This window comes from Lepidochelys kempii, chromosome 5 (genome assembly GCF_965140265.1).
Source record: "Lepidochelys kempii isolate rLepKem1 chromosome 5, rLepKem1.hap2, whole genome shotgun sequence".
NCBI classification, from domain to species: domain Eukaryota; kingdom Metazoa; phylum Chordata; order Testudines; family Cheloniidae; genus Lepidochelys; species Lepidochelys kempii.
Genome location: NC_133260.1, coordinates 37687998 through 37713825, shown reverse-complemented (window position 1 = coordinate 37713825; position 25828 = coordinate 37687998). Strand labels below are relative to the sequence as shown.

The 25828-nt window shown below is 44.7% G+C and overlaps 1 protein-coding gene across 1 annotated transcript in view; it reads right to left on the bottom strand.

The window, feature by feature from the left end:
* Window positions 1-25828, bottom strand: part of RAB3C (RAB3C, member RAS oncogene family) — a 200611-nt gene that overhangs the window by 12930 nt on the left and 161853 nt on the right. The window contains exon 4 of the mRNA XM_073343988.1: window positions 14274-14398. Coding sequence (XP_073200089.1) covers window positions 14274-14398 — 125 coding nt within the window. The remainder of the gene's footprint in view (window positions 1-14273; window positions 14399-25828) is intronic.

Below are 25828 nucleotides of genomic sequence, written 5' to 3'. Positions count from 1 at the left end.
TTCTTACTAATCATGTCAATGGCCAATGTATTATTTTCAATGCTTAGATTTGTTAACCATTTCTCCCCCCCCGCAACTATGTCAAAGACAGAGGTGATGCTGCTGTAAGAATCTAAAGGGGCTGGTATCTGCACATTTCTTAAAGAAGTTCATAATTTAGGGTTGCTTTTGAATTCCCAGTTGGAACTTTGATTTTTCAGGTTTCCTCAGTAGACAAAAGTCCCTTTTCCCCCCCTCATCTGGATCTGGTAAGATGATGGTGACCATTTCTTCTTTGCAGACACAGCTACTGTTCTCCATGCTTTTGGTACCTCAAGCCTGGATTATGCAAGGTGTTCTATGTGGGGCTAGCTTTGAAGGTCAGTTGGTCTGTATGTGAGCCACAGAGAACATATTCATTTACTTCGGGATGCAATTATGGTGTTTGTCTTTGTACAACAAGCAATCTGGTTTGGATTCTGGCTACTTCTGGTTTGGATTCAGCCCTCTGTGGAGATAGAGGCGGTTAGGGACTATTTAGAAAAGCTGGACGTGCACAAGTCCATGGGGCCGGACGAGTTGCATCCGAGAGTGCTGAAGGAATTGGCGGCTGTGATTGCAGAGCCACTGGCCATTATCTTTGAAAACTCGTGGCGAACCGGGGAAGTCCCGGATGACTGGAAAAAGGCTAATGTAGTGCTAATCTTTAAAAAAGGGAAGAAGGAAGATCCTGGGAACTACAGGCCAGTCAGCCTCACCTCAGTCCCTGGAAAAATCATGGAGCAGGTCCTCAAAGAATCAATCCTGAAGCACTTGCATGAGAAGAAAGTGATCAGGAACAGCCAGCATGGATTCACCAAGGGAAGGTCATGCCTGACTAATCTAATCGCCTTTTATGATGAGATTACTGGTTCTGTGGATGAAGGGAAAGCAGTGGATGTATTGTTTCTTGATTTTAGCAAAGCTTTTGACACGGTCTCCCATAGTATTCTTGTCAGCAAGTTAAGGAAGTATGGGCTGGATGAATGCACCATAAGGTGGGTAGAAAGCTGGCTAAATTGTCGGGCTCAACGGGTAGTGATCAATGGCTCCATGTCTAGTTGGCAGCCGGTATCAAGTGGAGTGCCCCAGGGGTCGGTCCTGGGGCCGGTTTTATTCAATATCTTCATAAATGATCTGGAGGATGGTGTGGATTGCACTCTCAGCAAATTTGCGGATGATACTAAACTGGGAGGAGTGGTAGATACGCTGGAGGGGAGGGATAGGATACAGAAGGACCTAGACCAATTGGAAGATTGGGCCAAAAGGAATCTGATGAGGTTCAATAAGGATAAGTGCAGGGTCCTGCACTTAGGACGGAAGAACCCAATGCACAGCTACAGACTAGGGACCGAATGGCTAGGCAGCAGTTCTGCAGAAAAGGACCTAGGGGTGACAGTGGACGAGAAGCTGGATATGAGTCAGCAGTGTGCCCTTGTTGCCAAGAAGGCCAATGGCATTTTGGGATGTATAAGTAGGGGCATAGCGAGCAGATCGAGGGACGTGATCGTTCCCCTCTATTCGACATTGGTGAGGCCTCATCTGGAGTACTGTGTCCAGTTTTGGGCCCCACACTTCAAGAAGGATGTGGATAAATTGGAGAGAGTCCAGCGAAGGGCAACAAAAATGATTAGGGGACTGGAACACATGAGTTATGAGGAGAGGCTGAGGGAGCTGGGATTGTTTAGCCTGCAGAAGAGAAGAATGAGGGGGGATTTGATAGCTGCTTTCAACTACCTGAAAGGGGGTTCCAAAGAGGATGGCTCTAGACTGTTCTCAATGGTAGCAGATGACAGAACGAGGAGTAATGGTCTCAAGTTGCAGTGGGGGAGGTTTAGATTGGATATTAGGAAAAACTTTTTCACTAAGAGGGTGGTGAAACACTGGAATGCGTTACCTAGGGAGGTGGTAGAATCTCCTTCCTTAGAGGTTTTTAAGGTCAGGCTTGACAAAGCCCTGGCTGGGATGATTTAACTGGGAATTGGTCCTGCTTTGAGCAGGGGGTTGGACTAGATGACCTTCTGGGGTCCCTTCCAACCCTGATATTCTATGATTCTATGATTCTACTGGAGAATCTGCCCCTCTCCATGGACTACCACACAGCTAAGATCAAACGGCCTATGTTTACAGATGGTCCCTAGATTTGAGTACCTGAGGCTGGAGTTAGGATGTTTCCTGTGGTGGGCCTTGGCTTTGTAGTTCACTTCGCCTAATGGATTATCAGATCCCAAGCCTGATGTTAACCTCTGGGTCACAAATGGCATCTACACTGCAGCGAGACACCCAGGGCTGCCCTGTGCCAGCTGACTTGGGCTCACAGGGCTTAGACTAAAGGGCTGTTTAACTGTGGTGTAGACGTTCAGGCTCAGGCTGGAGTCTGGGCTATAGGACCCTGTGAGGTGTGATGGTCTCAGGGCTCAAGCTGCAGCCCAAGACCATCTCTTTACTTAGGCTTTTGCCTGAGGCAAAAGGGGAGCTAAAGGTGATAAATAGTTTAAAGGAGCATGAGAATCTTAAAATATTGACAATGGACAACAAGTTGTTCCATGCCCTGAGACTGCCTTTATAGTCAGTTAAAAATAATTAACAAATAGGAATAGGCAGATTTCAGACAGTGCTTCACTGATATTATTCTTGGTTTTTCTTTTTATAAAAGCACCTTGCCACCATCAGTGTTTTCCTCCCATTCATGGTGAACAGCTTTTCATTTCCTGGATCTATATACAAATATGGTCACCTCAACTTCGGCTTTCCTGCTCCTTTTACCAATCTTGAGTGTGTTGATATTTACTCTGTCTTCCCAACTCAGTGCTATTCATTTTAGCCCCTTGTCTGCATGTTTGCCTGCTTTCCAGGTTGCAGAATCTGCTGTTTTATTTCCTCTGGATTCTGGCAGCTGAAGCTGGTTCTCTTTTCAACCTTGCTAGCAGATCCTTTTACAAGGCAATCCAAGCAGTTTGGGGGAGGTCTGTGTGCATCTGAAATTCTGTTTAACAGATGTCCACTTACTGCCAGGCTGATTAATACAACAGAATTAGGAAACCTTAATGGGACTGGGATTTTGTTAGCAACTAACAGGCATGGCTGAGCTCAAGGTTCACTGCACAATTTTTCAAATATTTAACATAAGTAAGAAACTCTCAACATAGACTTTTCCATTTATACAAGCAACCAGCACAGGGCCTTATTTGACAGGAAGTAAACATCTGCTGTCTCTTATGCTCTATTGACCACGAAAAGTAGCTGCAACCAGGGCCGGCTCCAGGCACCAGCGAAGGAAGCAGGTGCCTGGGCCGGCCAACAGAAAGGGGTGGCACTCTGTCCATGATTGGGGCAGCATGTCCGCATCTTCGGCGGCAATTCGGCGACGGATCCTTCACTCCCTCTCTCCCTCTTCAGCGGCAATTCGGCGGCAGGTCCTGCTTCTTTTTTTTCTTTGCCGCTTGGGGCTGCAAAAAAGCTGGAGCCGGCCCTGGCTGCAACTGTATATTTTAGGATACTGAGCACAGCTGAAGATGTCATGATAATGGTAAAAAAAAGCTTGTTTGCAAAATCAGCATTGGATGCTGTGCGTTATGTTCAAGGAAGTAAAGGGTTTGTAGCAAGTTACTTAGCATCAGCACTACGACTGCATTAGTGCTGTGGCTCATTGATCTAAGAGAGTGGTTTTCAACCTGTGGTGTGCGGACCATTGGTAGTCTGCAGACTATGTCTAAGGGTTCTGCAGAAGGTGACTACAAAAATAAAAGTTTCAAATCCCAGAAAAAAAAAGCATTGTTTTTCTGATCAAAAGTATGCAAATACCTCCACCTACAGGTCAAAACCTGGATGTGCTGTTTTTACCATAGAAGACCCTTTCTCATGCTGCATCAAATGCCGTGCTGAGCACATGCAACATTTATAGGTGAATTCTGTTCAGTCAGTTTTCAGTCTAAGACTTCTATGGTAGAGGGTCCGTGGACCACAGGTTGAATTTCCAAAGGGGTCTGCACCTCTATTTGAAATTTTTTAGGGGTCCACAAATGAAAAAAGGTTGAAAACCACTGATCTAAGACAGCTGACTCCCAGCAAGTCTATTAAACCAAGACAACTTTAAGGCAGTAAAAGAGAGAAAATAAGCAAGGAAGAGATCTTAATTAAACAACTAAACAACACTGTAGTGAAACAGCATTTCCTTCAACCTGTCTTTCAAGACTTAACCATGGCAACCATGGTTGTTGATTCTGCTAATGCATTACATTAGGAAATTTAGAATGTCTTCAATACATTCTGCTCCCCGTTACACTGGCTACATCTATTGGAACTAAAATTTAACCAGGACTAGCTGACATAATGCTGGACACAATATGTCCTCGTCTACAAACTGCAAAGTCATGGTCTGTATCATATTTAGTTAACTGTACTACTCACACTTGGGTTCTAACACAGGAACATTTTGTAGTGACAAAAGGCCTCCATGTAATACTCATACCATTGCAATCTGTTCTAACATATTTATGAATAGCACTGTGCTCTACAGGAGTCAGAGCATGTTATAATTAGTCTTGTCTCAAGGTGTCAAAGGCATTGTGTGAAGAACTGGGTCAGGGTCTATTATCAAAAGAAAACGTCATACTCTTCTAGCCAAATGCAGATAAGAAAAGCCTGTTTGAATACTCCTGTTACCTGGGCATCCAGAAACAGACCATGTACTAACATGATACAATTCTGTAGTGGAGACAAAGCCTATCTGTGGTACTGCCACTGTTGAGATCATCAGAGTTGTTTGGGCTGACACTTCCTAGGTTAGATGACAGGGAACTGATGGCAGGCTGTCCACTGTGAAGACCCCTTGACTTTAGAATTCACTCTATCCCTGGTCTGCTTGGCCTAGATTGGTTAACTTTTGGGTACACTGCCAAGCCCAAGATTGTCCCCAGGCATATGGAAAGGCGATGGGTGGATGTGCTGAAATATATTGGGACATAATGGCAGGTGTATGATATTTTAATGGTAGTTCAGTAATTACTGTAAGAACGAGCTATGATGAATATTCTTAATATTTTAAATGTATATAAGGTGCCTAGTACCGAGAGAGATGGCACTAAAGCCTAAATTATTTAAATCTCTAGGAGTGAGGTTAGATATGTGACCCAGTCTTATGTTTGTTAATAGTGTAGGTTATGTAAGCTGAGGGGTACAGTGTAGTGCACTGGAATCTAGCGATACAACTTCCATAATATCAACGAGAGATGTGTGGCTCTCATGCATTGATTTAAGTATTTTCCCTTCTTTCTTGAAAGCATCAAGACCATAATAAAAGGCACTGTATAAATAAATCATGCCTTAGGAGCTTATTTAATTTCTGATCTCCAAACAATTACTTAGCTCATAGGTGCCAACTTCCCCTCTGCCCGGTGAGTGCTCGACCCCTCTCTGCCCCGGCCCCGCCCCGCCCCACCTCTTCCCACCCCTGCAGTAACCTTGCCCTGCCCCCATTCCACCCCTTCCCCACTCCTGGGGCCAGGTCATACCCCCCTCCGGGAACCTCCCCTGGCTGCAGGAAGTTCTGTGGCTGCTGTCTGGAACCCAGCTCCAAAGGCAGTATCGCCACCAGCCACAGTGTAGAAATGAGGGTGGCATGGTGTGGCTTTGCCACCTTACTTCTGTGCTGCTGGTGGGCAAGCAGTTGCCCTCCGGCTGCCCAGCTCTGAAGGCAGCAGCACAGAAGTAAGGGTGGCAATACCACAACCCTCACGATGGGGGAGGTTTGCAAGGCTATCGTGAGGGTTGTGGTATTGCCACCCTTACTTCTGTGCTGCTGGTGGGCAAGCAGTTGCCCTCCGGCTGCCCAGCTCTGAAGGCAGCAGCACAGAAGTAAGGGTGGCAATACCACAACCCTCATGATAGCCGTGCAAACCTCCCCCACAACCCCATTTTAGGTTGAGACCCGCCCCCACAGATACAACACTGTGAGATTTTAGATTTAAATATCTGAAACCATGAAATTTAAGATTTTTAAAATCCTATTACTGTGAAACTTACCAAAATGGACATTGAATTTGGTAGGGCCCTAGATATCTTTTTTGATTAAATCTATTTGTTGTACTTTGTATCTGAACCAACCCAGTGCACTGATTCAAGGGAAGGATGCACTGAAGCCAGATAACAGGCTGCACTGTATTGTCTTTTCAAAAGAGCAACACATTTAATAAACTCTGTAAATGTTCCAGGAGAGGGCTGAACACTCCAGGGCAAATGGTTTGGGGAGAATTCAGGACTGGAAGGGTGTCGGAGTCACCCTACTAAGAGTAACTGGGCAGTGGAAGCCAGGATGTGACCTACATATTTGTAGGCTGGCTGTTGGCATCAGGGCTGTGAGCCACCACAGCAGAGTACAGAAGGCCCCAGAGTTGCAGGGCAGGCGGTGACACAACCCCTTACTAGTCTGAGCTGAACCCCAAAAATCACAGTATATTTCCTCGCTTGCTGGAAGCTTTCAGTGTTCTCTGGCAGTCTCAAGCAGTGGATGACTGTTCAGCTCAGTTGGGGAGAGGGTGGAAAAGAAGATCCTCTACAGTTTCAGTACTATGTGCTGGAACTTAGCTGCAAGGTTTGCAGTGCAACCCTGGGCACTCCTGAGCCCATTAAAATAATTAATCTTTGCACAGTTACTACTGTCTGCTTTGCAGGAAGTTAGAAGGAGGAAGCCATTCCAAATAGGCTGCTCTGTTTGGAGGCCAGATTCTGATAAAATGAGGAACCACTCCAATGATTTCAGGGGAGTTATTCCATATTTACATTGGTGTAAATAAGACTGCAGTGGTATAGAAAAGCAGCATACCATTACTTTTTTGGGAGGCATGTAAGCAGTCTTGTCCACCCAAAAACCATCTCTGCCACCTCCCTTGATCCCTTGGGTAGTGTGGGAGCACGGCTTGTGTTGCTCTCAATCCACCTTTCTGCTCCTTTTCCCATGAGCCAAACAGGCAAAGCTGAAAGCTGAATACCAGTCAGAGGGGTGCCTCACGCTCTGCTTATCATACCACAAAAGTGTTCTTTTGTTAGCTGCTCCTTTCCCTATGTCCATGTACTTCAGGCAGAACAAGAGGGGCTGATGAAAGGGAGGGGAGTTGGTGTGTGGTGAATGGTGAATAAGCAAGAGGAGGAGGAGAGGAAAAAGGACTGGAACATGAATGGTTGGGAAAGGACAGAATTTTGGAGAATGAAGCTGAAAGCACCTGGAAAGTTGGGGGTGGAGTGGGGTTCAGAGAAAAGAAGAGCGTGATTGGGTGGGTCAGAGGTAGGACAGGAAAACTAGGGAGGGAAATACAGAACAAGAAAAAAGAAGGGTATAAGCTGTAGAGTGTAGATGAGGCAATGATGTGGGTGGATAAAATACCTTGAAACAGAGGAGCAGCAATGGGAAGGAAGAGAGTGATACAGAGCAAAGGGGAGAAAAAGGGGGGGGAAGAGATCCTCAGAGCTGGGAATGAGAGAACAGAGCAATTGGACCAAATTATATTCTGTTGCACTCAGCAATAATGCTATCAAAGACAAAATGGCTGCCTTGTTTCCACTGAAAATGTGAATTTTCATATAATTTTTAAGGCAGATGCCATCTTTATACAAAAAATGATCCCACTTACATTTGGAAATTGGCCCATTTTTGCTAGAAAAGTGTGTGGGGAGGTACCTTAACAAAAGGTTTCAAGAAGTGCAAACTCCTCAGTCCTGTTTGTTTTTCATTTCACTATGAATATTTTGCAGACATCTGTGCCACAGACCTCTCCTCCCCTACTGATTCCTGCTTGAAATATTTCATTATGTGGGCCCAGAGACACTGCACTTCTGTACTTCAGATCTATCTGCTTTGATCCCTTGTTTGGTATCTTTCCATTGCTGCTTGTTAACACAGGAAGAAAAGATTTTTCTGTGCAAGCAGGTGTCTGCGGTGAGGCAGCTCCCTTGTGATTATAAAGACAGCAGAGACTCACAGAACACCCTGTTCCCACCACCTGTGATGTTCTGTGCAGCAGAAGTGGAGGACACAATGCAGAGTAGAGTATGACATGACAAAGCCGGAGAGCAAGCAGGGTGCATTAAGTGGAATGGAACAGAAGCTGAAGGAATTGAGGAAACCTGTAATGTCAAAAGTGCTACCTGGGTGAGAATGTTGTGTTTGGATGATGCATCAGGATTCTCTCTCTCTCCTCTCCCTTTGCTGCCTCTCTTACACCTCTTGGTGACTCTCCCTGTTCCCCTTCAAGGCGGCCAAACATGTAGCTGCCACAAGGTGCCACACCCATGTCAACCCCAACAAGTGAGCATGCTAGTGTGATGTTTGTTACTCAGGCTCCAGGGCAGCGTGCTGCGTAATATGAGCTGCTTCGTACTGACAGAGCTCTGGAATGATAACTACTAGTCGTGCTAGCAGAAGTGAGCTCTCTTCCCACTTTATTATACCCTGGCTGGGCAAGCTTCAGGTTCTCCCCTCTTCCTCTTTAAGAAGAAACCTCCATGCACTCTTTCCTTACTGCTCTCCACAAATGCAACCAGCTCTGGACACAATCCCATAGGAGGAGGGTAGGAAAAGGAAATAACTCCCCCACCTCACAGCTGATATGACACAGCACTTTTGGAGGTCAGAAGGGAAAGTCACACACTGGACTTCAGACCTTACAGCCTTGGGGACCCAAAGTCCAGATGTACTGGCCCTTTTACCCTTCACCTGCCCTGTAACTTTCAGAGGGTGAAGAGCTGGTAAATTTCTCTCTCTCTGCCTTGCTGGTTCCAATCAGCAACATGTTTATTGTTTCACTACATTTAATACTCATTACAAAGCCTGGGACTCAGGAGCTGGGAGTACATTGTGAGAGTCCTGGCAAGCATAGATCTACCACGATTGTAAAGCCGTGCAAATGCTGGCCCAGAGACACAAACAACCTGAGCTGCTGCCTTCTCCCCCTTCTGCCTTTATTGGTTTTGCAGAGACTCGTTGGGATGCTCATTAACTTGTTTACCTGCGCTTTCAAAAGAATAAAAAGAAGGGAGGAGGAGGGGGGGAGGAAATGGCATGTAAAGAGTTTATAGAAAGGGGCAGAACAGTCTCTAGGGGTTTGTCTTTGTGAGAAAATAAGTAGAACCCTGTACAGATACAAAATTTGTATCTGCATCTGGTTAGCGATCTGTAAACATGGTCTGGGCATATAAAGCAGATTTGCAGGGCTCTAACAATAAGATTGGGTTAGAACATGAGCTTAAGGAGTCATGCTAAGTATCATGATGTTGAACACAACTCTGCAGTCAGTGTAGATGGGAGCAAGTGGTGTTTAACACATCAGCTCATCAGGAGCAACTCTACAGTTTCAGTAGTGTTTACCCACAACCAGTTGATGTGATGTTAACACAGCTCATCCCAGTCTACACTGGTGGTGATGTGGCATTTTCTTAAAATGACTTCAAGGTTGTGTTCTGTTCCTACCTAGCATTCTACTGAAGACAAGCCAGTGATCTGTCACAGCTCTTTGTTGGAGACCTGCAGAACAACATTTTGAGGAGTAGCGGGGGATTGGAGAGGTAGGTCTGTGAGAGACTTCCTCTCTTATGAAGCAGTGCACAACAGACAAAGCTTTACAGCCAGTGGGACAGAATCATTTAAAATGCTGGAGTGATTATCATCACCCTCCAAAGGGTGATCTACCCTGCAACTGGATCAGGGAGCCAATTACATACAACATGCTTCTGTTTTGTAGTGTACATGGGGCCTACACTAGCTGAACCATGCTAAAGACTGGGACAGGTCCAAGGGTTTAGATAAATTTAGGGACAAGAGTTAAAATACCATTCGATCTTATACGTTAGACTGCACTGACATTGAGTCAGGGAACAGCTATGCTGTAAGCAGCATCCGTCACATGGCAGCCATTGTAATGCAGGTTAATGCTAATCCCTCCCTTATGGTGGCCAATTTTTCAAAAAAATAAAAGGGGACCCCTTGGTTATACCAGCATGCACAGGTTTGGGGTGCAGCTATCTAGTGAACCCCTCCTTCTCTCCCCTCTCAGCACAGATGCCTTCCATAGATATTCTGGTTTCACTGATTTTGGTTGTGGCTTTGGGCTATCTTTGGAAAGTTTAAATACATTTAAAGAACGCCTCATGACAGGGCCTGAACAAAAGTGTCCTCTGCTTATCAGAGACATTCAGCAAACAAAGTCCCATGTTCTGCCTTTTAATCAAATGGCTTTCATATAACACAGGTCTCTGAGTCCATGAAAGTAATGACAGTCTGGCAAGTCTTTCTCCCCCAGAAAAGCATCATGTAGACAGGTGCTTTGGAGCTTTTTAATCATGCTGTCAATGGCCTGTTGTGTGTTGTGACTAAACGGTGTGACTGAAGAGTACTGGAGCACTCTCCAGTGCTGGCAATCTGGCTCCTTGCACAGGCATGATATTAACACTTAAAAATCATTAAGAGGCGTACAACAGAGTTCATGCGCAACCCAATTAATTTCACTTTTAAACGTGAAGTTAAATGCAGCTCTACATCAGCATTCTCAGAACTCATGACTAGACCAGCATCATCACTAAACCCCTCAGCCAGCTGTCGAAGCAAAATACGAGTGTGCTTATTTACACACTGCAGTATCCTCTCTTTCTCTAATTAGGGAAAATGACAGTGAGGTACTGCAGAATACATGGGACCCTGGTTACAGGGCAGTGTGCTGGACTACATACTGCATAAGCATATGATAGTGCCTAAAACTCTGCTTCAGGACCCATTTGGATTCTAAATGAGATTTCATCTGAAGACACCTCATCATCCCTAGTGGCATTCTTGTCTTTCTCTAGACATCTCTCAGCACTGCCATCATGCACATTTTTGAGCCAAGAACAAAACTAAACAAAATAAGCAAGCTGTTTGTTTTGGGTTGGAGGAGATAAATTCCCTTCAATTCTCACCTATGGTAAAACTGATTTCCAGAGTACACATCAGAGGTAGGGGAGAACACACACAGTGAAGGAGGGTAAAGATGGAGGCAGAAAAATCAAAATGTACAGTAGGAAAGAAAAAAATAGGGCAAAGGAGGAGGAACAAAACCAAGGGAGACATAGAAAGTTATGTATGATTTAATAAAAATTCAAGGACAAACTGCCTGGCTCTGGTATGGTTGCAGAAAGGAGGTGGTGGGGAATTGCTCAATAATACACTGAAAGGTGCCAGATCCTAGATACAGAGCTAGATCAGAGCCTCTACCCTACTTCTGCCCACCCCTCAGGAGACCAAGTTTCAGACAGACTCCCTTCTAGTGTGTGCGCGTGTGTGCACACATGCACGCACGCTGGGGGGGAACAACACTATGGCAGAGTTGACCAGACATGTGGGGTAGGATATGTAGTGCTGTCCTAATGAGCGGTGCAGTGTGAACACTTCAACTGAGTTTTGGGGGCATTCTGGGGGGCATTGTGTTTCCAGAGCAACCCTGGGGGCCTAGGCCTTAGTGGCACAATCTGTCCCAGATAGCCAACATTTGTAATACATTTATGATATACACAGAGAACCTGAGTTTTAAAGTGACACCTGCATAATTGTCTATGCAAAAAAAGCATACAAAATTGTGTACTTAATTTGCATATGCAGTTACCTGGATTATGCATGCTAATTGGGTAACTGTGCTTGCAACGGCTATAAGTGTGTTTAATTGGCAATTTGCATGTGTAATTACTTAGTTTATGTGCATAGTAATGGTCACAACTCTCAACCTGTTGGATACAGTATATCACAAAGACCACAAATGAGGGAAACGGCAACAAAAAATCATGCAGGACATGCTGAGAGATTCTTTTGGTGTAAATAACTCTTAGCTCTTGACTCTTGATTTCTGATGTAAATAATTTTAAACAGTATAAGCGAAGGGACACCAGTCCTGTGTAAAATGGGAGCTGTCCCTTGAAATGAGAGACACATGACAACTATGGTTACAGCAACTATGTCACCAATTTAGGTATTTGAATATACATATGTTTTTGCATATACAATGGGGCATATGCAATTTTCAAAATTTTCCAAAATGTTTTACATGTCCCAGAATGTTTTAAGCATGTGCAAAAGTGTTGTCAGGATTGGGGCTTAAATGAGATTTTTCATTCATCAATGATGTAGAATTTAGATTAATATGAATGTTTTTAAAGCACTGATATTCCATACACAATATATTATGTTTAACAGCTCTTTTCTGTAAAAAAGAATTTTGTTGAAAAAAGCTGACAATAAATTGATGTGTAGTATTTTTGCTGAATGCAGAGTTTTATATGAACTAACTTGTTTGAATTCAATAGCTATTTTCACCACATCAATATTATGACATTAATTGGCTCCCTCTACTGGCCGATTTGCCACATTTATATATTTCCTTTGCCAGGTTATGTGTTCTGCAGTGAGCAAGCTGTGGTTGCATACCTAAAATTCCTTTTCATGTCAGCACGATAAAAAAAATTAAGTTGTTAGATTAATGTGTTAAACAAGCATGAAATAGCAGCTAAATAAGAAAAAGAAAATGGGACATTCTGCCTCACATACATCTGACGGTTGCCAAAGGACAGAGATGGTTGGAAAACTTCTGATGGAATCATTTTCCATTCGAAAAATGCAGTTCCATCAAAACTAAAATGCACTGCAAAATCATTTTGATTTTGCCAACATTTTGTTTCAAAGAAAAAAGGGTGGTAGTGGTGGGGGGAGAGAGGGGAGGGGAGTTCCAATAATGTCAAAACCGCTTCTTGTGCAAAGAAGGTGAGCTGAAGTTTATCATGTGTTCACCAGGAATCAAAAAGTGCCCTGCCACAGTGAGTTTTAACGCATGGAAAAAATGTATCTTTTTATAGAAGTGACTGGTAAACCTCCAAAGGCTTAGGGGTTGGATTTTGGTAACCCCCTGAACATCTGGATACTTATCCAAAATATTGGGATCTGTGGAGTCTGCTAAATTGGGTAGGAAATCTTAACATCAGGTTCTTGTGAGATTCTGATATTTTCTGATTCTGGCTCAGTCAAAATACCACAAGGCTACTTTCATACCACAAGAAAAGCTACTTCCACTGTTCGGCAGAACAAAGGACAGATGCTCCAAGCTGCATAATAATTATCCCTGTGGTTAGGACCACCACCTAGAAATCAGAATCTGGCTAACAGATCCTGCCTCATTTACATCAGTGTACATGTAGAGTAACTCCACTGATTTCAGTGGGAGCTGAAGGCCTTTCTGGATGTTGTAAATAATAATGCAAGTTTTCTGAATTTGCAAAAAAGTTTCAGTTGATGTTTTGGCTAAAGATGTGACTTTTTTTAAACTAGTTATATGTACAAAAGAGAATATTTAAGCAGTGAGTTTTTCCACTTTTACTGAAGAATGTATATGGGATTTTAGGAAAGTGGGTCTTATCACTGTATGAAACAAATATTAGCAAGGCTCTAATGGGAGGGACAAGAAAATTACAGACTCAGACACCCTGAACCCAGAGGAATTGCTGGTAGCTGGCTTGCAAGCCCCTTATAGTGTTGTTTTGGGCAAGTATACGCAGGTGGTTGGTAGAAGCACATCAACTTCAAAGGGATACACATGTGAGTAGCATGGTCTGTGGTCTCCAATTGCTGTGTTGATCATTCAGCAAGGAACTAAAGGGCAGACCTCCATCCTTACCCTAAGCCTAGAGTAGGAGCTTTAGAAGGTTAGAATGCCTCATAGTTAATTCATGCTGGAGAAGCTAATTTTACTGTGTTACTCTTAATCACTCACTGTTTTCTCATAAATAAAAAAACTAAGCAGAATCAGTTATTTTATTTCCTAGTTTGTGCGTAGTGTGTAATGTTATTTTCTGTATTTAGTAACCCTTACCATACTCTCTAAGGGATAGAATAAAGAACTGACTATGATGCTATACCAAACAAGTCTCTACTCTAAACTCAAGGGCTCCTTCAGGAAACTGTGCGGGTAGCAGTGTCCTGTCACAGCACTGAAGAAACCCACCACAGGATGTAGCATTAACTGTGTACCCCATTCTACTGGTATTACAGTCCTAATGATTCCAGCACAAGTAGCTCACATCTCAGCCAGCAAACGTAGAAGGCAGGTGTTGCATATCACTTGCTACGGATAGATTTCTTTATACTGGCAGGTGGATGAACTTTGTTAAAACTCTTGCAGCAATTAGTGATAGTACTCAGTGCAATGTTACAGTCAATCACAAAACCTGCTCATCATTTCTCTTCTTACCAAGTTGCTCTGCTAAATGTTTGCCTCTCTCAGTGGGGATTACCCGCTCGTCCTCCATGTCACATTTATTACCGACCAAAATAACCTGGGCATTATCCCATGAGTATGTTTTGATTTGAGTTGACCTTAAAAAGAGAGAGAGAGAGAAAGAGTTAAAGCAAATTAAACTGCCCCCAAAATCAAATTTAAACAGAATCATAACAAGACAAATGAGGACAAAACTGACATGTGGACTAAAATGGTTCTATGCAGTTCTGGTGTTCAAATAAGCATAGGGTTGTAGGACACAAAACATAGGAGTAATATTAGTATAGTCTACAATCCCCCTGGTCAGAAGACAGAATCCTTTCAGGGTTTCTTCTGCCAGCAGCCTTTCTTCCTTTATTACTGAAAAGGAACTGCCATGCTTCCCTCTCCTTCTCATTAGCATAAAAATGATGTATTTTCACATTGTAACAAAAGACCTTCCAGAGTGTTTTTTAGAAAAAAAAAAATGAACAGTTTATTTATATATTATCTTCCACCTTTCAAAATTAAATTTAACAGCAAAACTTCAAAGGCATTCTGGCTTCCTCCTCTTATTTCTTCCCAGCATATTGCCCTGGAGCCCTTTGTGCTAACAGGGTTATGTTATCCAAAAAAAGTATGTGTCATCACGATATTGTATTAGATAATTTTTCACACTATCACAATCTTGTTTCCTGACTTTAGGCAGCAGCAAACCAGTCTTACCATGGTTCTGTTTCCTTTTTTAAAAAATTTATTTATGATACATCCACAGAACTAAGTAGCTGCTGCTGCAGAGTTTGGTTCCATTGTCCAGGGAGGCCCTGGTTAGGCATAAGAGAGGATTAAATAGCATCATAATGCTGTTGCTCAGTTACTTTTGAAACTGTAAAGTTCTGGTTGTACACCCAGTAGTGACACTTTTTCACCACATAGCTATACTATGCATATATTTGGAAGTCCATAGGTTTTGTGCATACCTACCATGTTATACTTTACCCAGGTACCATGGCAGAGACACGATGTGGGAAATCCTCCACTCTGGTTGTACTCAGTGCAAGACCAGAGGATGGACATGTGCAAAAATGACTGCCACCTTTGTAACCCCCTAGATCCTGTAGCCAATCTGCCTATGTCCAGACACCCAGCACAAGTTAGAGCAGTCTGTTGTAGCTTACAGTGCCAACACACAGCCCTCAAACATTCATTCCAGTAGCTGGATATCACTGGAGCATGGAGGGGCTCAGCCACTCACGGCTCTCCCAATGACACATCACCTGCACTGAGGCCATAGGGTGAGTTGCACAGAATTTGCTACTTCAGCTCTACACCACCTGAGGATTTGCACTGCATGGGAATTTTCAAGGGGCTGGTTAGGCTGGCTTTAGGCTTTGCTCCACCATAGTAAGCAAAAGGCAGATGAAGTGGGGCTGAAGATCTAGACCTACATATTTGGCATTTGAAGTATTTAATGATGATATATGTGGTCTGAAGTATTTGTTTATACACTGTTCTCGTTGGTCTGACATGCTTTTTCCAACATTAAAATGGGAATTCTACCTCACATTTTTGAAGGCAAGTTCTCAAATGGCTATTTTGTCATGGATATATTTTTAATAAGTCATAGACAGGTCACAGGCAATGAAGAAAAATTCATGGAAGCCTGTGACTTTTACTAAAAATATGTGATAAAATGGGGAGCTGTGGGGTTCCCACACCTCCTGCGGCAGCTGTGAGGCCCTGGCTTGGAGCTTGGGGACCCTACTGCCCATGGGGCTCAGAGCTCCAGGGTCCCCTGGTGCCTGCAGCTTGGAGTTGTGGGGTTCCCCAGTGGCTTGGAGCTCTGGGAGCCCCCGCTGGCCATGGTACCCTGGAGCCCCAGGGTACCCCCGCTGCTCTGGAGGGGCCCCTGCAGTTTCTGGGAGCTGTGGGGTACCCCCACCGCCTGCAGTGGCTTTGGAGCTCAGGAGGGGTGGCGGGGGGACCCTACAGCTCCCAGCCACTGCAAGCTGAAGTCATGGAGGTCTTTGGAGGTCACAGACTCCATGACTACCATGACCTCTGAGACAAAATCATAGTCTTAATCATCAGGTACTATAACTAGAGCAGTCTATAGAGGTCAGAATTTTATTAATATTTATATTTGCTTAAAGAGACTATCACTTAGAAAATAGGACACCATCAATTAGTTTTGGCAGAAATGTATTTTTGGAACCATGCTGAGTTCTTATGGAATTTGTGGTTAATCAGAATACAGTTAATAGTTTTCACCAGAGCTACAGTGGTCACTGTGGTAAACTTGGACATGGCAGTAACTCAAATCAACCCATTAGTGACTCTTATTTGTGATCAGTCATGAGTTCAAGCCCATTGGCATTCTATATTTCAGTGGAAAATGGAAGATTTTTTAAAAATAAAAGTGTAGTGAGAGTAAAATAAATAGTTCTAGTCAACGAGTAAGTTAGTCATGCATTTATATGCAAGGCGAAATCCGAAATACAAAGGTTTTCACTGTAAAACCGTTTGTTTGGTTTACATGTGTATGCACCACACATACTGGTTTGGGTGTCTGAACATAAGAATTAGAAACACCCTTTATTAAAAAGTGTTGTTGTGCCTTCTAGTACTTGAGAACCTGAGCATACAAAACACAGCTCTTCCCACCAAAATAAATAAATAAATAAATAAATAAAATTAACAGTCTTTGATAATCTGACTGGTCTAGATCTCATTTTGAAGTTGTAGGGAGTTTCTTATTTCAGCTAAAAGTTAAGAGATCTTGTCCTTAATAAGGACAGAAGGAGAGTCAGAAAAAGAAAATTTGACCCCAAGTTCTCACTAGTCTTACATGATCTGCTTCTGTTCAGAGATGCCTTTGCTGTGCAGAAATGCAAATGATTGTCTGTGGGAGTATTCAGTGCAAATTTCTCCCCATCCCCTCCTCACTACACTGTCACATCAATAGAAGAATGGATTCAAAGTAATTTACTAGGGCCACCACCATTATGTTTTCCTCTGACATACATTTCAACTAATGGCTTCTATAGATCTTTTCATCCACAAGTCACCACAAAAGCCAACACAAACATCTATTAAAAACACAATTTTTCCCCTTCCTTGCATATACGACTTTTAAAATGGCACAACCTTCTAACAGACCTAAACTATGTAGTTTTGTCCTTGAAAAGAACTTTAGCCTCAGGAAAACTGAAGATATGAAAAGGCAAAGTGGATATTTGCAGCGAGTTGAATATAGCAATTGTTGTCCAGTCTGACTGACCTACTGTATGGCAATAGTAATTTACCCTGCAAATCTTTCATATGCTAGTTCCATTGTAGGTATGCAATCCACAACATGCTTTAATTTTTTTTATTGAATGGGCACCACAGACACACGTTAATGCAGCAGTTCAATGATTTGTTCTTTCCAGTGATCAATTCAAGTCTTGCACTGCAATTCAGCCAGCCATATTGCTTGCAAGACAAGAGCATGTTGGTAAAATGCTGACTAAAACAACACTGTCTTCTCACCATTCTGCAGTAGTGCCTCAAAGCACTACAATTCACACTAATGTTAGTGTAGTGGTTTGGACCATTGCTTTAGAACACTGTCAATACTAGAGTCTTCCCACCCCCCCAATTAGGTTTGATGGTGTTAGCCATTTGTGCGGAAGCTATTCTGTAGCAGGCAGCTGCCTCTTCAGGAAGACAGCCTTTAAATGCTATTTTGTGTACAATAAAACTATAAACATTTAAAAACAAATAGTCCAGAAAGGCTCAGGTGCATGAACGCGCGCACACATAGTTTTGCTCGAAGGCTCAAACCCTACCTATTTCTGCTGTAAAATAATTAAATTTAACTCTTACTACCTCTCAAAACAAGCAGGCTCTTTAGATTAATGGGGTGTGGCATGTTTTTATACGTTTCCTTACAGTACCATTTACAGAAGCAGGGAATAATATCACAGCATTGCCTAGACAGTCATTTTCTGTTACATCATCTCTTACAAACACAGAGCTTTCAAAGGGGGGAATTAGTGTGTCTTTTATGACCATACCCTTGCAGGGATTGAGTCAGAACACCATGGGACACTAGCACTGTGCATTCTGAACTACCCCACAGCTGCTAGAAAGCCTGTATTTAACCCTCCCTCCGATGGGAAATTACCAGCTATGGCCCAATATCCCGAGATCTTTATTCAGGTAAAACTCTCCCTGAGGTCAATGGAAGATTTACCTGAGTAAGAATCTGGCCTTTAGAAAACAGGACCACATTTTCAAAAGGCAGAAGACCTGGTCTGTGTGCAAAAGTGAACTCCTCCACAGCTGCACTACTTCAAATCCTTGTGCATGCAAATGGCTAATCATCTGCTCAGATAACCATTTGTGTAGGTATTTGTATGTGCAAATATTGTGACCAAACAAGCATCTGGACAGGCATTCCCTAGGGATTCCATTTTTGAAAATGTACTCACAGAAGATCTATCCTTATCAAATGGAACAAATCCCTAAATACCTTATTACTGCACCCATGAAAATTCTCTAGAATAGTCTTATCCACTCATGGCGAGGTTTGCAAAGAGAAACATTTGGAAACCTGTGCATTAATAAGTCCTAAGACCCATCAATGCCTTAGTGTATTTCTCTCCTGTGGTAGGTATATTCTCATTCAGGGGGGTATTGAGGAGAACTATGGTCTTCCCTCCCCCCCATCTTAAATGAGAATTATTGAAACATAGTGCAGGTCTGAGCTGAAATAAATAAAATAAATCTTTGTGCCAAATAAGTCCAGTCTCTTGGCCTCTGTTTTTCAGCATGCCACTGACTTGCCCCGGCCTGTCCCTTTTATTAACAGGGGACATGACCAGTAATGCCGCTGGAAGCTGTGTTCACAGATATACTAACCCTTTTGCAGGGATGTAGTACTTCTTTTCTGCCTTCTTAGAAATAGGTGAAATCTGAGAAGGGGGTCTGCCACAGCAATTTGGCAAGCTTAAGGACCACTGGGTGGCCGGGTAGTTCGACCTGGGCTGGGGTGGAGGAGGAAATAATGTTGAAGAGGTCATCGGACTCCTCCGTGACCTCCTCAGTTTTGAAGTTCAAGTTGGCAGCCACCCTTAAGAAGGGCCTGGTGCTCCATGAAGTCGTTGGGGGGGGTTGCCCATTTGGGAATTACTCACCACCCGTTTGTCTGGAGACGATGATGACAACTGCACCGCCTAGGGAGGGGCGGGTTCCTGTTCCTTCTCCGGGGACGGCTCCTGCGCTGCCCCCATATCGGATTTGGTACTGTGTTCTGACTCCGGTGCCGGCGGTGGTTAGTCTAAGGCAGTGAGGGAGGACTGGTGGGAATATGGGACTGGCATTATGGGCATGCTCCCGGGGTCCAATACGGCCACTGAGCGGGCCCCGTCCCTGCTGTCGCTACAGGTGCTGTGCCAGTTTCATGGGTCGGCGGTGAATCACCTCTCCTTAGCGAGGGGCTGAACTCTTGATCCAACTCTGACCATTGCCCTTCCGGGGGCCAAGGTGGAGCTGTCGAGGCCTGAGTTTGCTGACTGACCCTGGTTGGTGACCAGTGAGGTGAGCATTGGTGCCTGCCAGACAAGCGGTACCGGGGGAATGAAAACTGGTGCTGCAATAGGGAGTGATCTTGCCTCAGAGAGGTCTGATGTCTGGAAGTCCATCTGGATGAGGGTGACCTGAGCTGTGGCGATCTTTGGTGGGAAGCTCGCCAGTACTGGTGGTACGGGGACTGGTGCCTCAACTGTGGTGTCCCATGTTTTGTAGGGGGAGAGCGCGGCGTTGGGGACCTGGGTCTTCTGACCGGAGACGTGGTGCCAGGGTACTAGACCACAGAGATGGGGATCTACGCCTGCAGTCTGGGAACCAAGGATGCTCCACTGCGCTATGGAGCAGTCCTATGACCGGCTTGCCTTTAGGTATTGGGCCCTTAAGCTGAGTCCGGCACCTGGCGCGGTGTCTGTGGTGCGGCTTGCTTGTTCTTTAGCCGCCGGGGCTGCTTTGAGCAACAAGGGCCCTAGGAGGAGCTGGGGTCCCCTGCCACTCCCCAGAGTCAGATCCCTGGCTGGGCTGGGTGGTCTGACCTCAGCAGTACCCCTGTGAAGTCCCAGGGCAGGTACATCGCCTTCTGGTGCTCTTCTTCTTTTGCTGCTTCTTAGGCACCAGTGAGGGGGAATGGTGCCAGGCAGAGCCCAGTGCCGACGGCGAGCTCTGCACCAATGCTGAGGTGCTCAGTGTGGGGTCTGAGTGGGAGGGATCCAATGAGGGCCCTCAAGCAGATATCTCACTCCTTCTGGGTTGTAGGGTGAAAGTTCTTATAGATTCTGCACTTGTCCTTTCTATGGTACTCCCCCAAACACTTCAAACAGCTGTCATGTGGGTCACTAATAGGCATCGGCCTGCTGCATGACGAGCATGGTTTGAAGCCGGGAGAGCGGGGCATGCCTCGCTCCAGGGCGAAGTCCCAGCAACTCTAATGACCAACAAACCTAACTCTTAACTTAATGGCTAACTATGTACCTACAAACTATATACAAAGACGACAGACAATGGCTGCGAAGAATCGCTAATGCTCTTGCAATGCAAGACAAGTCATAGTCAGTAAGAAGAAACTGAGAGTGTTGGCAGCGTCTAATATACCAACGCATGAGCGCGGCATTCAAGAGGGCACCATAGTCAACTCTATGGATATTGCTAAGGCAAAAATCTCCAGCTGTGCACATGGGTGTACATGCACACCTAGAATGGAATCAACATGAGCACACCCCAAAGAAGAATACATCTGTCAACAATGATAAACTCCTTCTATAAACATCTGTAAACCATGCATTTTTTTTTTTAATCCAAAGCTCCCTGTAGCTGGATGGTCATCTGCTCTGGGCCTGAAAGGGTTGCAGCCAGCCCTGGGAGAGGTCTGGGGGTGAAAGCCAAAGGCTAGGCTGAGGGGGAAGGCAGCCACAGCTGGTCTTATAAAAGGCTGTGAGTCAGGAGCTCAGGCAGTCTCTCTCTAGCTGTGGAGAGAGATGGGCCTGGCTGCTTGGGAGCTCACCAGGGTACCTAGAGTGAACCAGGGCTGGGGAAAGGCCAGAGGAGCTGGGGAGCTCCAGGCTGGAAAACCTCCAGCCTGCAGGCCTTGCTGAAGGCCTAAAGCAGGTACTGGGGTTGCAGAGGGGCAGTCCAAGGTTAGGCAAAGGCAGCAGGCCCAAACCCTCCTTGCTGATGATGAGTGGTACAGACTGCAGTCTGCCCCAGTGTGCGGGGGCTAGATGAGGACTGGCAGTAGCTGTTGAGGCAAAGTGGGTGGCGATTCCCCAGGGTGGGGAGACCCAGAGACTGTGGGGGGACTGCAGAGGACAGAACCCTGAGGGAAGGGGCACTGGGAGGGACACAGGAGCCTGAGGCAAGTGGGACACCAGCCTACAGAGGATGCTCCGGAGGCTGGAGAGCAAATTCCCAGGATGACCAGCAGGAAGCATCACACCGGTGAGTTGTGCCTGGCTATGCTCCCCAATATCTGGTCGATCATATGTACTGTCGGCAGTGAGTCCCTACTGACTATGCTCCAGAGGGAGGCATGCACATTGTTTATTTCAGCAAGTTCAGGAACATATTGGGCTCATGATGGGCTAGTTTCAGACAAAAGTATGCAATTAACTGGAGTGCAGTATCCTGCCAAAGAAACATTTATGTGCTGAGGCTACTGCTGAGGCTGTGCCGAGTTCCTAACAATTCTTTCCTCCTGCCCAGAAACAATTCTTCAAAAAGCCAGGAGTTTGGTTGGGCTGCCAGCTGCTGCAAATTATATGAATTATGGTGGATCCCAGGTTGGCTTTACTATAACACTTTCAATGATTGAAGCCTCAGCATTATGCATCTGCAAGTTTGGATGTTTATCTGAAGCTGTGGAGGCCCCGCCCAACTCCTCTATTTCCAAATAAGCTTCCTTCCTTTATGTGCAGTAGCCTTTGTGAGGGAGAAGGCCAAGTAGCCTCCTACCCCCATGTCTTCAAGGAAGGGCAGAAGGCCTGGTCTTCCAGCAGCATGTTCAGGAGGCATCACTCTCCATTAGTGATTGGACAGATATGGGGCATCTCCCCTACTCTCTCTCCTGTGGGGAACATTTCCTCCTTTCTTTTCATCTGGGGGGGCGGGGGAGGGAGGAGGCTCTAGCATTCTTCTCAGCTCTGTTGGAGATGAGGCAGGTTTGGAGATTTTGCCACCCTACTGAATGTCCTCTATTCTCTAGTGAGTAATCCCAGGTACCCAGACTCCTCCTTTGTCTTCTAGACCTTTGTGATACCCAGTGTCTCTCTGGGTCCTCCCAGATCTCCCTTAATGTCCTTCAATCCCATGCATCCACCAGCTTTCTGTTTACCTTTCGGCCTTCTTTCTCCCCCACTCAGCCCCTGGGATGGGATAGGGGTAGGGGCACTACAGAACTATTCAGTGCTCAGACTGGGTTGTCATTTGGATTCTGCCTGCTCTCTGGCTGCTTTATATTTAGCTCTCACACCCTGCAGGGGGCAGAGCAGCTGAGTAAGGAGACAGAAAGCTGAGGTAGCCTCAGGCCTTCCACCTGTTTCCCATGGCAACCCATTATGGCAGGACGATATCCATTTTTTTTCCACATCAGCTGTTAGCTGAGCTGCCTAGGACAACAAAAACCTAGGATTGAGGTTAAAAACCTGGCCAGTCTGGGCCAAAATGGGATTGTTGGCAAGCACAATCCTGGGTAGCCTTTGCAGGCTCAGGTAAACATCCAATATTTGGATGCTTATTTGAATCTTAAACTTCTTATGGCTCGGATCATTTCGATATTCCTACTGTATTAAAAATATCCAAACATTCACCAGAATGCACCCAACCCAGTGGCAGCTCAGGACTGTACACAGCTGCAAGAAACACAACTAGTTTGGAGAATTATCCCTGGAAAAAACAGTTTCCAGTTACTAACTAAGAAAACTTTAAGTTTTCAACTTTTGAACACTAGTCAGAATATCCAGGCTAAAACATTGTGTTTCTCCTGCCGCGGGCCGAGCTAACCGGAACCGCCGTACAACTGAGAATACAGCGGTTTTATACCAGCCTTTATCTCCATGCAAAGGTTTAAATAGTCATCACAAAGAAGACAATGACTTTGAGTGCGCCCTGCTCATAAGATTCAAAGGGGAGTGGGCATGTTAGAATCTCTTAACATGTTCCCTTTGGATCCCGTCACTGTTAGTTTAATGGCTGCTGATTTTAGTGCTGAGATGTTCATCTCTCTCACTCAACTATGCTGAGTGAATCTGCTCTGTCAGTCCCAATTCTACTCTTATCTTGGAGGAGGAAATACTAGTGTGTTACAGACAGCAGACTAAGTCCCCCCGGTGGGATAGTGGACCAGCAGGGACAGGGGCAGAGGAGACTGAGTGCCAAGAACCAAAACAATTATAAAACATTCTTTTTCTTCAGCACCACAGAGTGGGAAGAAAATGGGAGCCACTGAGAAGTGGAGGGAGTAGTAGAAATGGGATATACCAAACATTCTGTTGTTGGTAAACTGATTTTGCCAGCAACAGGCCTTGATGCATAAATATTGACCAGGCTGGTCAAACAGCATTCCACAAACTCAATTCTTTCTGAATTAAAGGGCAAGTGTAGTTAAAAATGCACTTTAGTTGTGAAATAAACCTACGCTGACGGAAGCTGAAGAATATCATTGACTCAATACCTCCTACTGACAGACTTTATCTTCCTTGTGCAAGGTCCTGCTGTGTGCATCTTCCAACTACAGGCTAATTTTTTACCTTCCCTGGGAGGCAGATATATTGAACATGCAGAAGCTGTGTGACAGGTGTGACATTAATGAAGTTCTGGTTCATTTACTGCTAGCGGACTAGTTAAGAGAAAATGAGCATTACACGGAAAAATCACAGCTTTGCCCTACTCCAGTAGAAACTGGATCTACTGTAAGTCAAATTCCTTTATTTTTTACCAGTGAACAAGAGTGAAAGGAAACCTTATCAGGAAAATCTGCCATAAGCCTCTGTGGCAGCAAATTCATAAATTAACACCACAAGCCACATTCCAGTCCTCAGATAACAAGAATAAAAATATATTTATAAGCCTTTCAGGTGGTAGCAATAAGCTTACCTCCTGATAGAATGCATTTATTTTGTTTTGGTAACAACACACTAGAAAATGTGACCCTAGTTTCTAACCTCTCAATTCAGAAAGAGTTTAGTGCCTTCAGAAAAAAAAAAGAGCTAAACATTAAAGTAAAAAGCTCACATCCTAAATGACATCTATATTCATGCCAGTATATAAACGGCTCTGATTATCCCAATATGGTATGTGTATATGCTATATGCTAGCCCAGTAATGTCAGCTATTGTGAATGATCTGCGTGTGCAATTAACACACCACAGGGGATGTGTAGGGGATGGCCAGGAGGTGGAGGAGAAATGGGTTAAAAGAGAACCCAGAGAAGGCACAGAGAAATTGGGAGGCTAATGATGGGGAAGAAAGAGGCCCAGGAAAGGGCTGAGACACAGAGAAATATGAAGGCCAGAGAATGTGATGGGTTGGACCCATAATCCAGGATGACACTTGATATGTTGGGGTCCCACTGGTTCCGCCTGTTCCACCAGCCTAGGTTTCCTCACCCTGTCCTAGCTGTGCCAGGCCCTCAAGCCTTCTCCAGCACACAGGTAGGGACCCACCCAGCTGCAAATGGACGCAGACACTGAGATCAGCTGTGTGTGAGAGGAATTAGCTCAAGGGTTCACCCAGCACTCACGTGCACACCCCCTTTGGGGAATAACCCCAAATAATATTGTCTTGTGCTGTATAGAAAGATCTGCACTGCGCAAGTTCATTAAAATTCACCCTCTCCCTCAAAGGAGAGATATGCACAGGCTTTTTGCCCACCCCCAAATATGAATTGCACAAACTGGGTTTTGAAATGAACAAAGGGTAAATTTTAAGTGCTTATAATGGATAGCAAACAGAAGAAGGAAGCTTACTGAGCAAATAAAACAAAACATGCAAACTAAGCTTAATACACTCAAGAAACAGGTTACAAAATGTAATTTCTCACCCCAAATGTTGTTTTGGGCAAGTTGCAGGGTTTCTGTAGCTTAGAGTTCCAGTTATTTCTCTTTCCAGGCTGAGAAAGGGGTCCAGTCTGTACTCAACCTTGCCTTTCTCTTCAGGTGTTTTTAGCAGTCTTCCTTCCTGGGCAGGCAAGGGAGGAGCGTCTAGATTGCCTTGCTTCCTTGCCTTAAACAGAATTCACATAAGGCAGGAAGCCTTTGTTTCCAGTGGAAAAGTACCAGCAGTGTCCAAGGTGGTATTTTGTACCAGGTGACATTATCACATGACCTTGCAGTGTCAGGGCAACCATGAGACAGCTTATTTGCAAGGTCCACAGGAAGGAACTCCTGGGAAGATGGGGGATTCACATCTTCGAAGACTGATTGTCTTTTCCTAATGGCCCATTAAGGCTGATTGCTTACTGTCTGGTGGGCATTTCCTAAGCACAT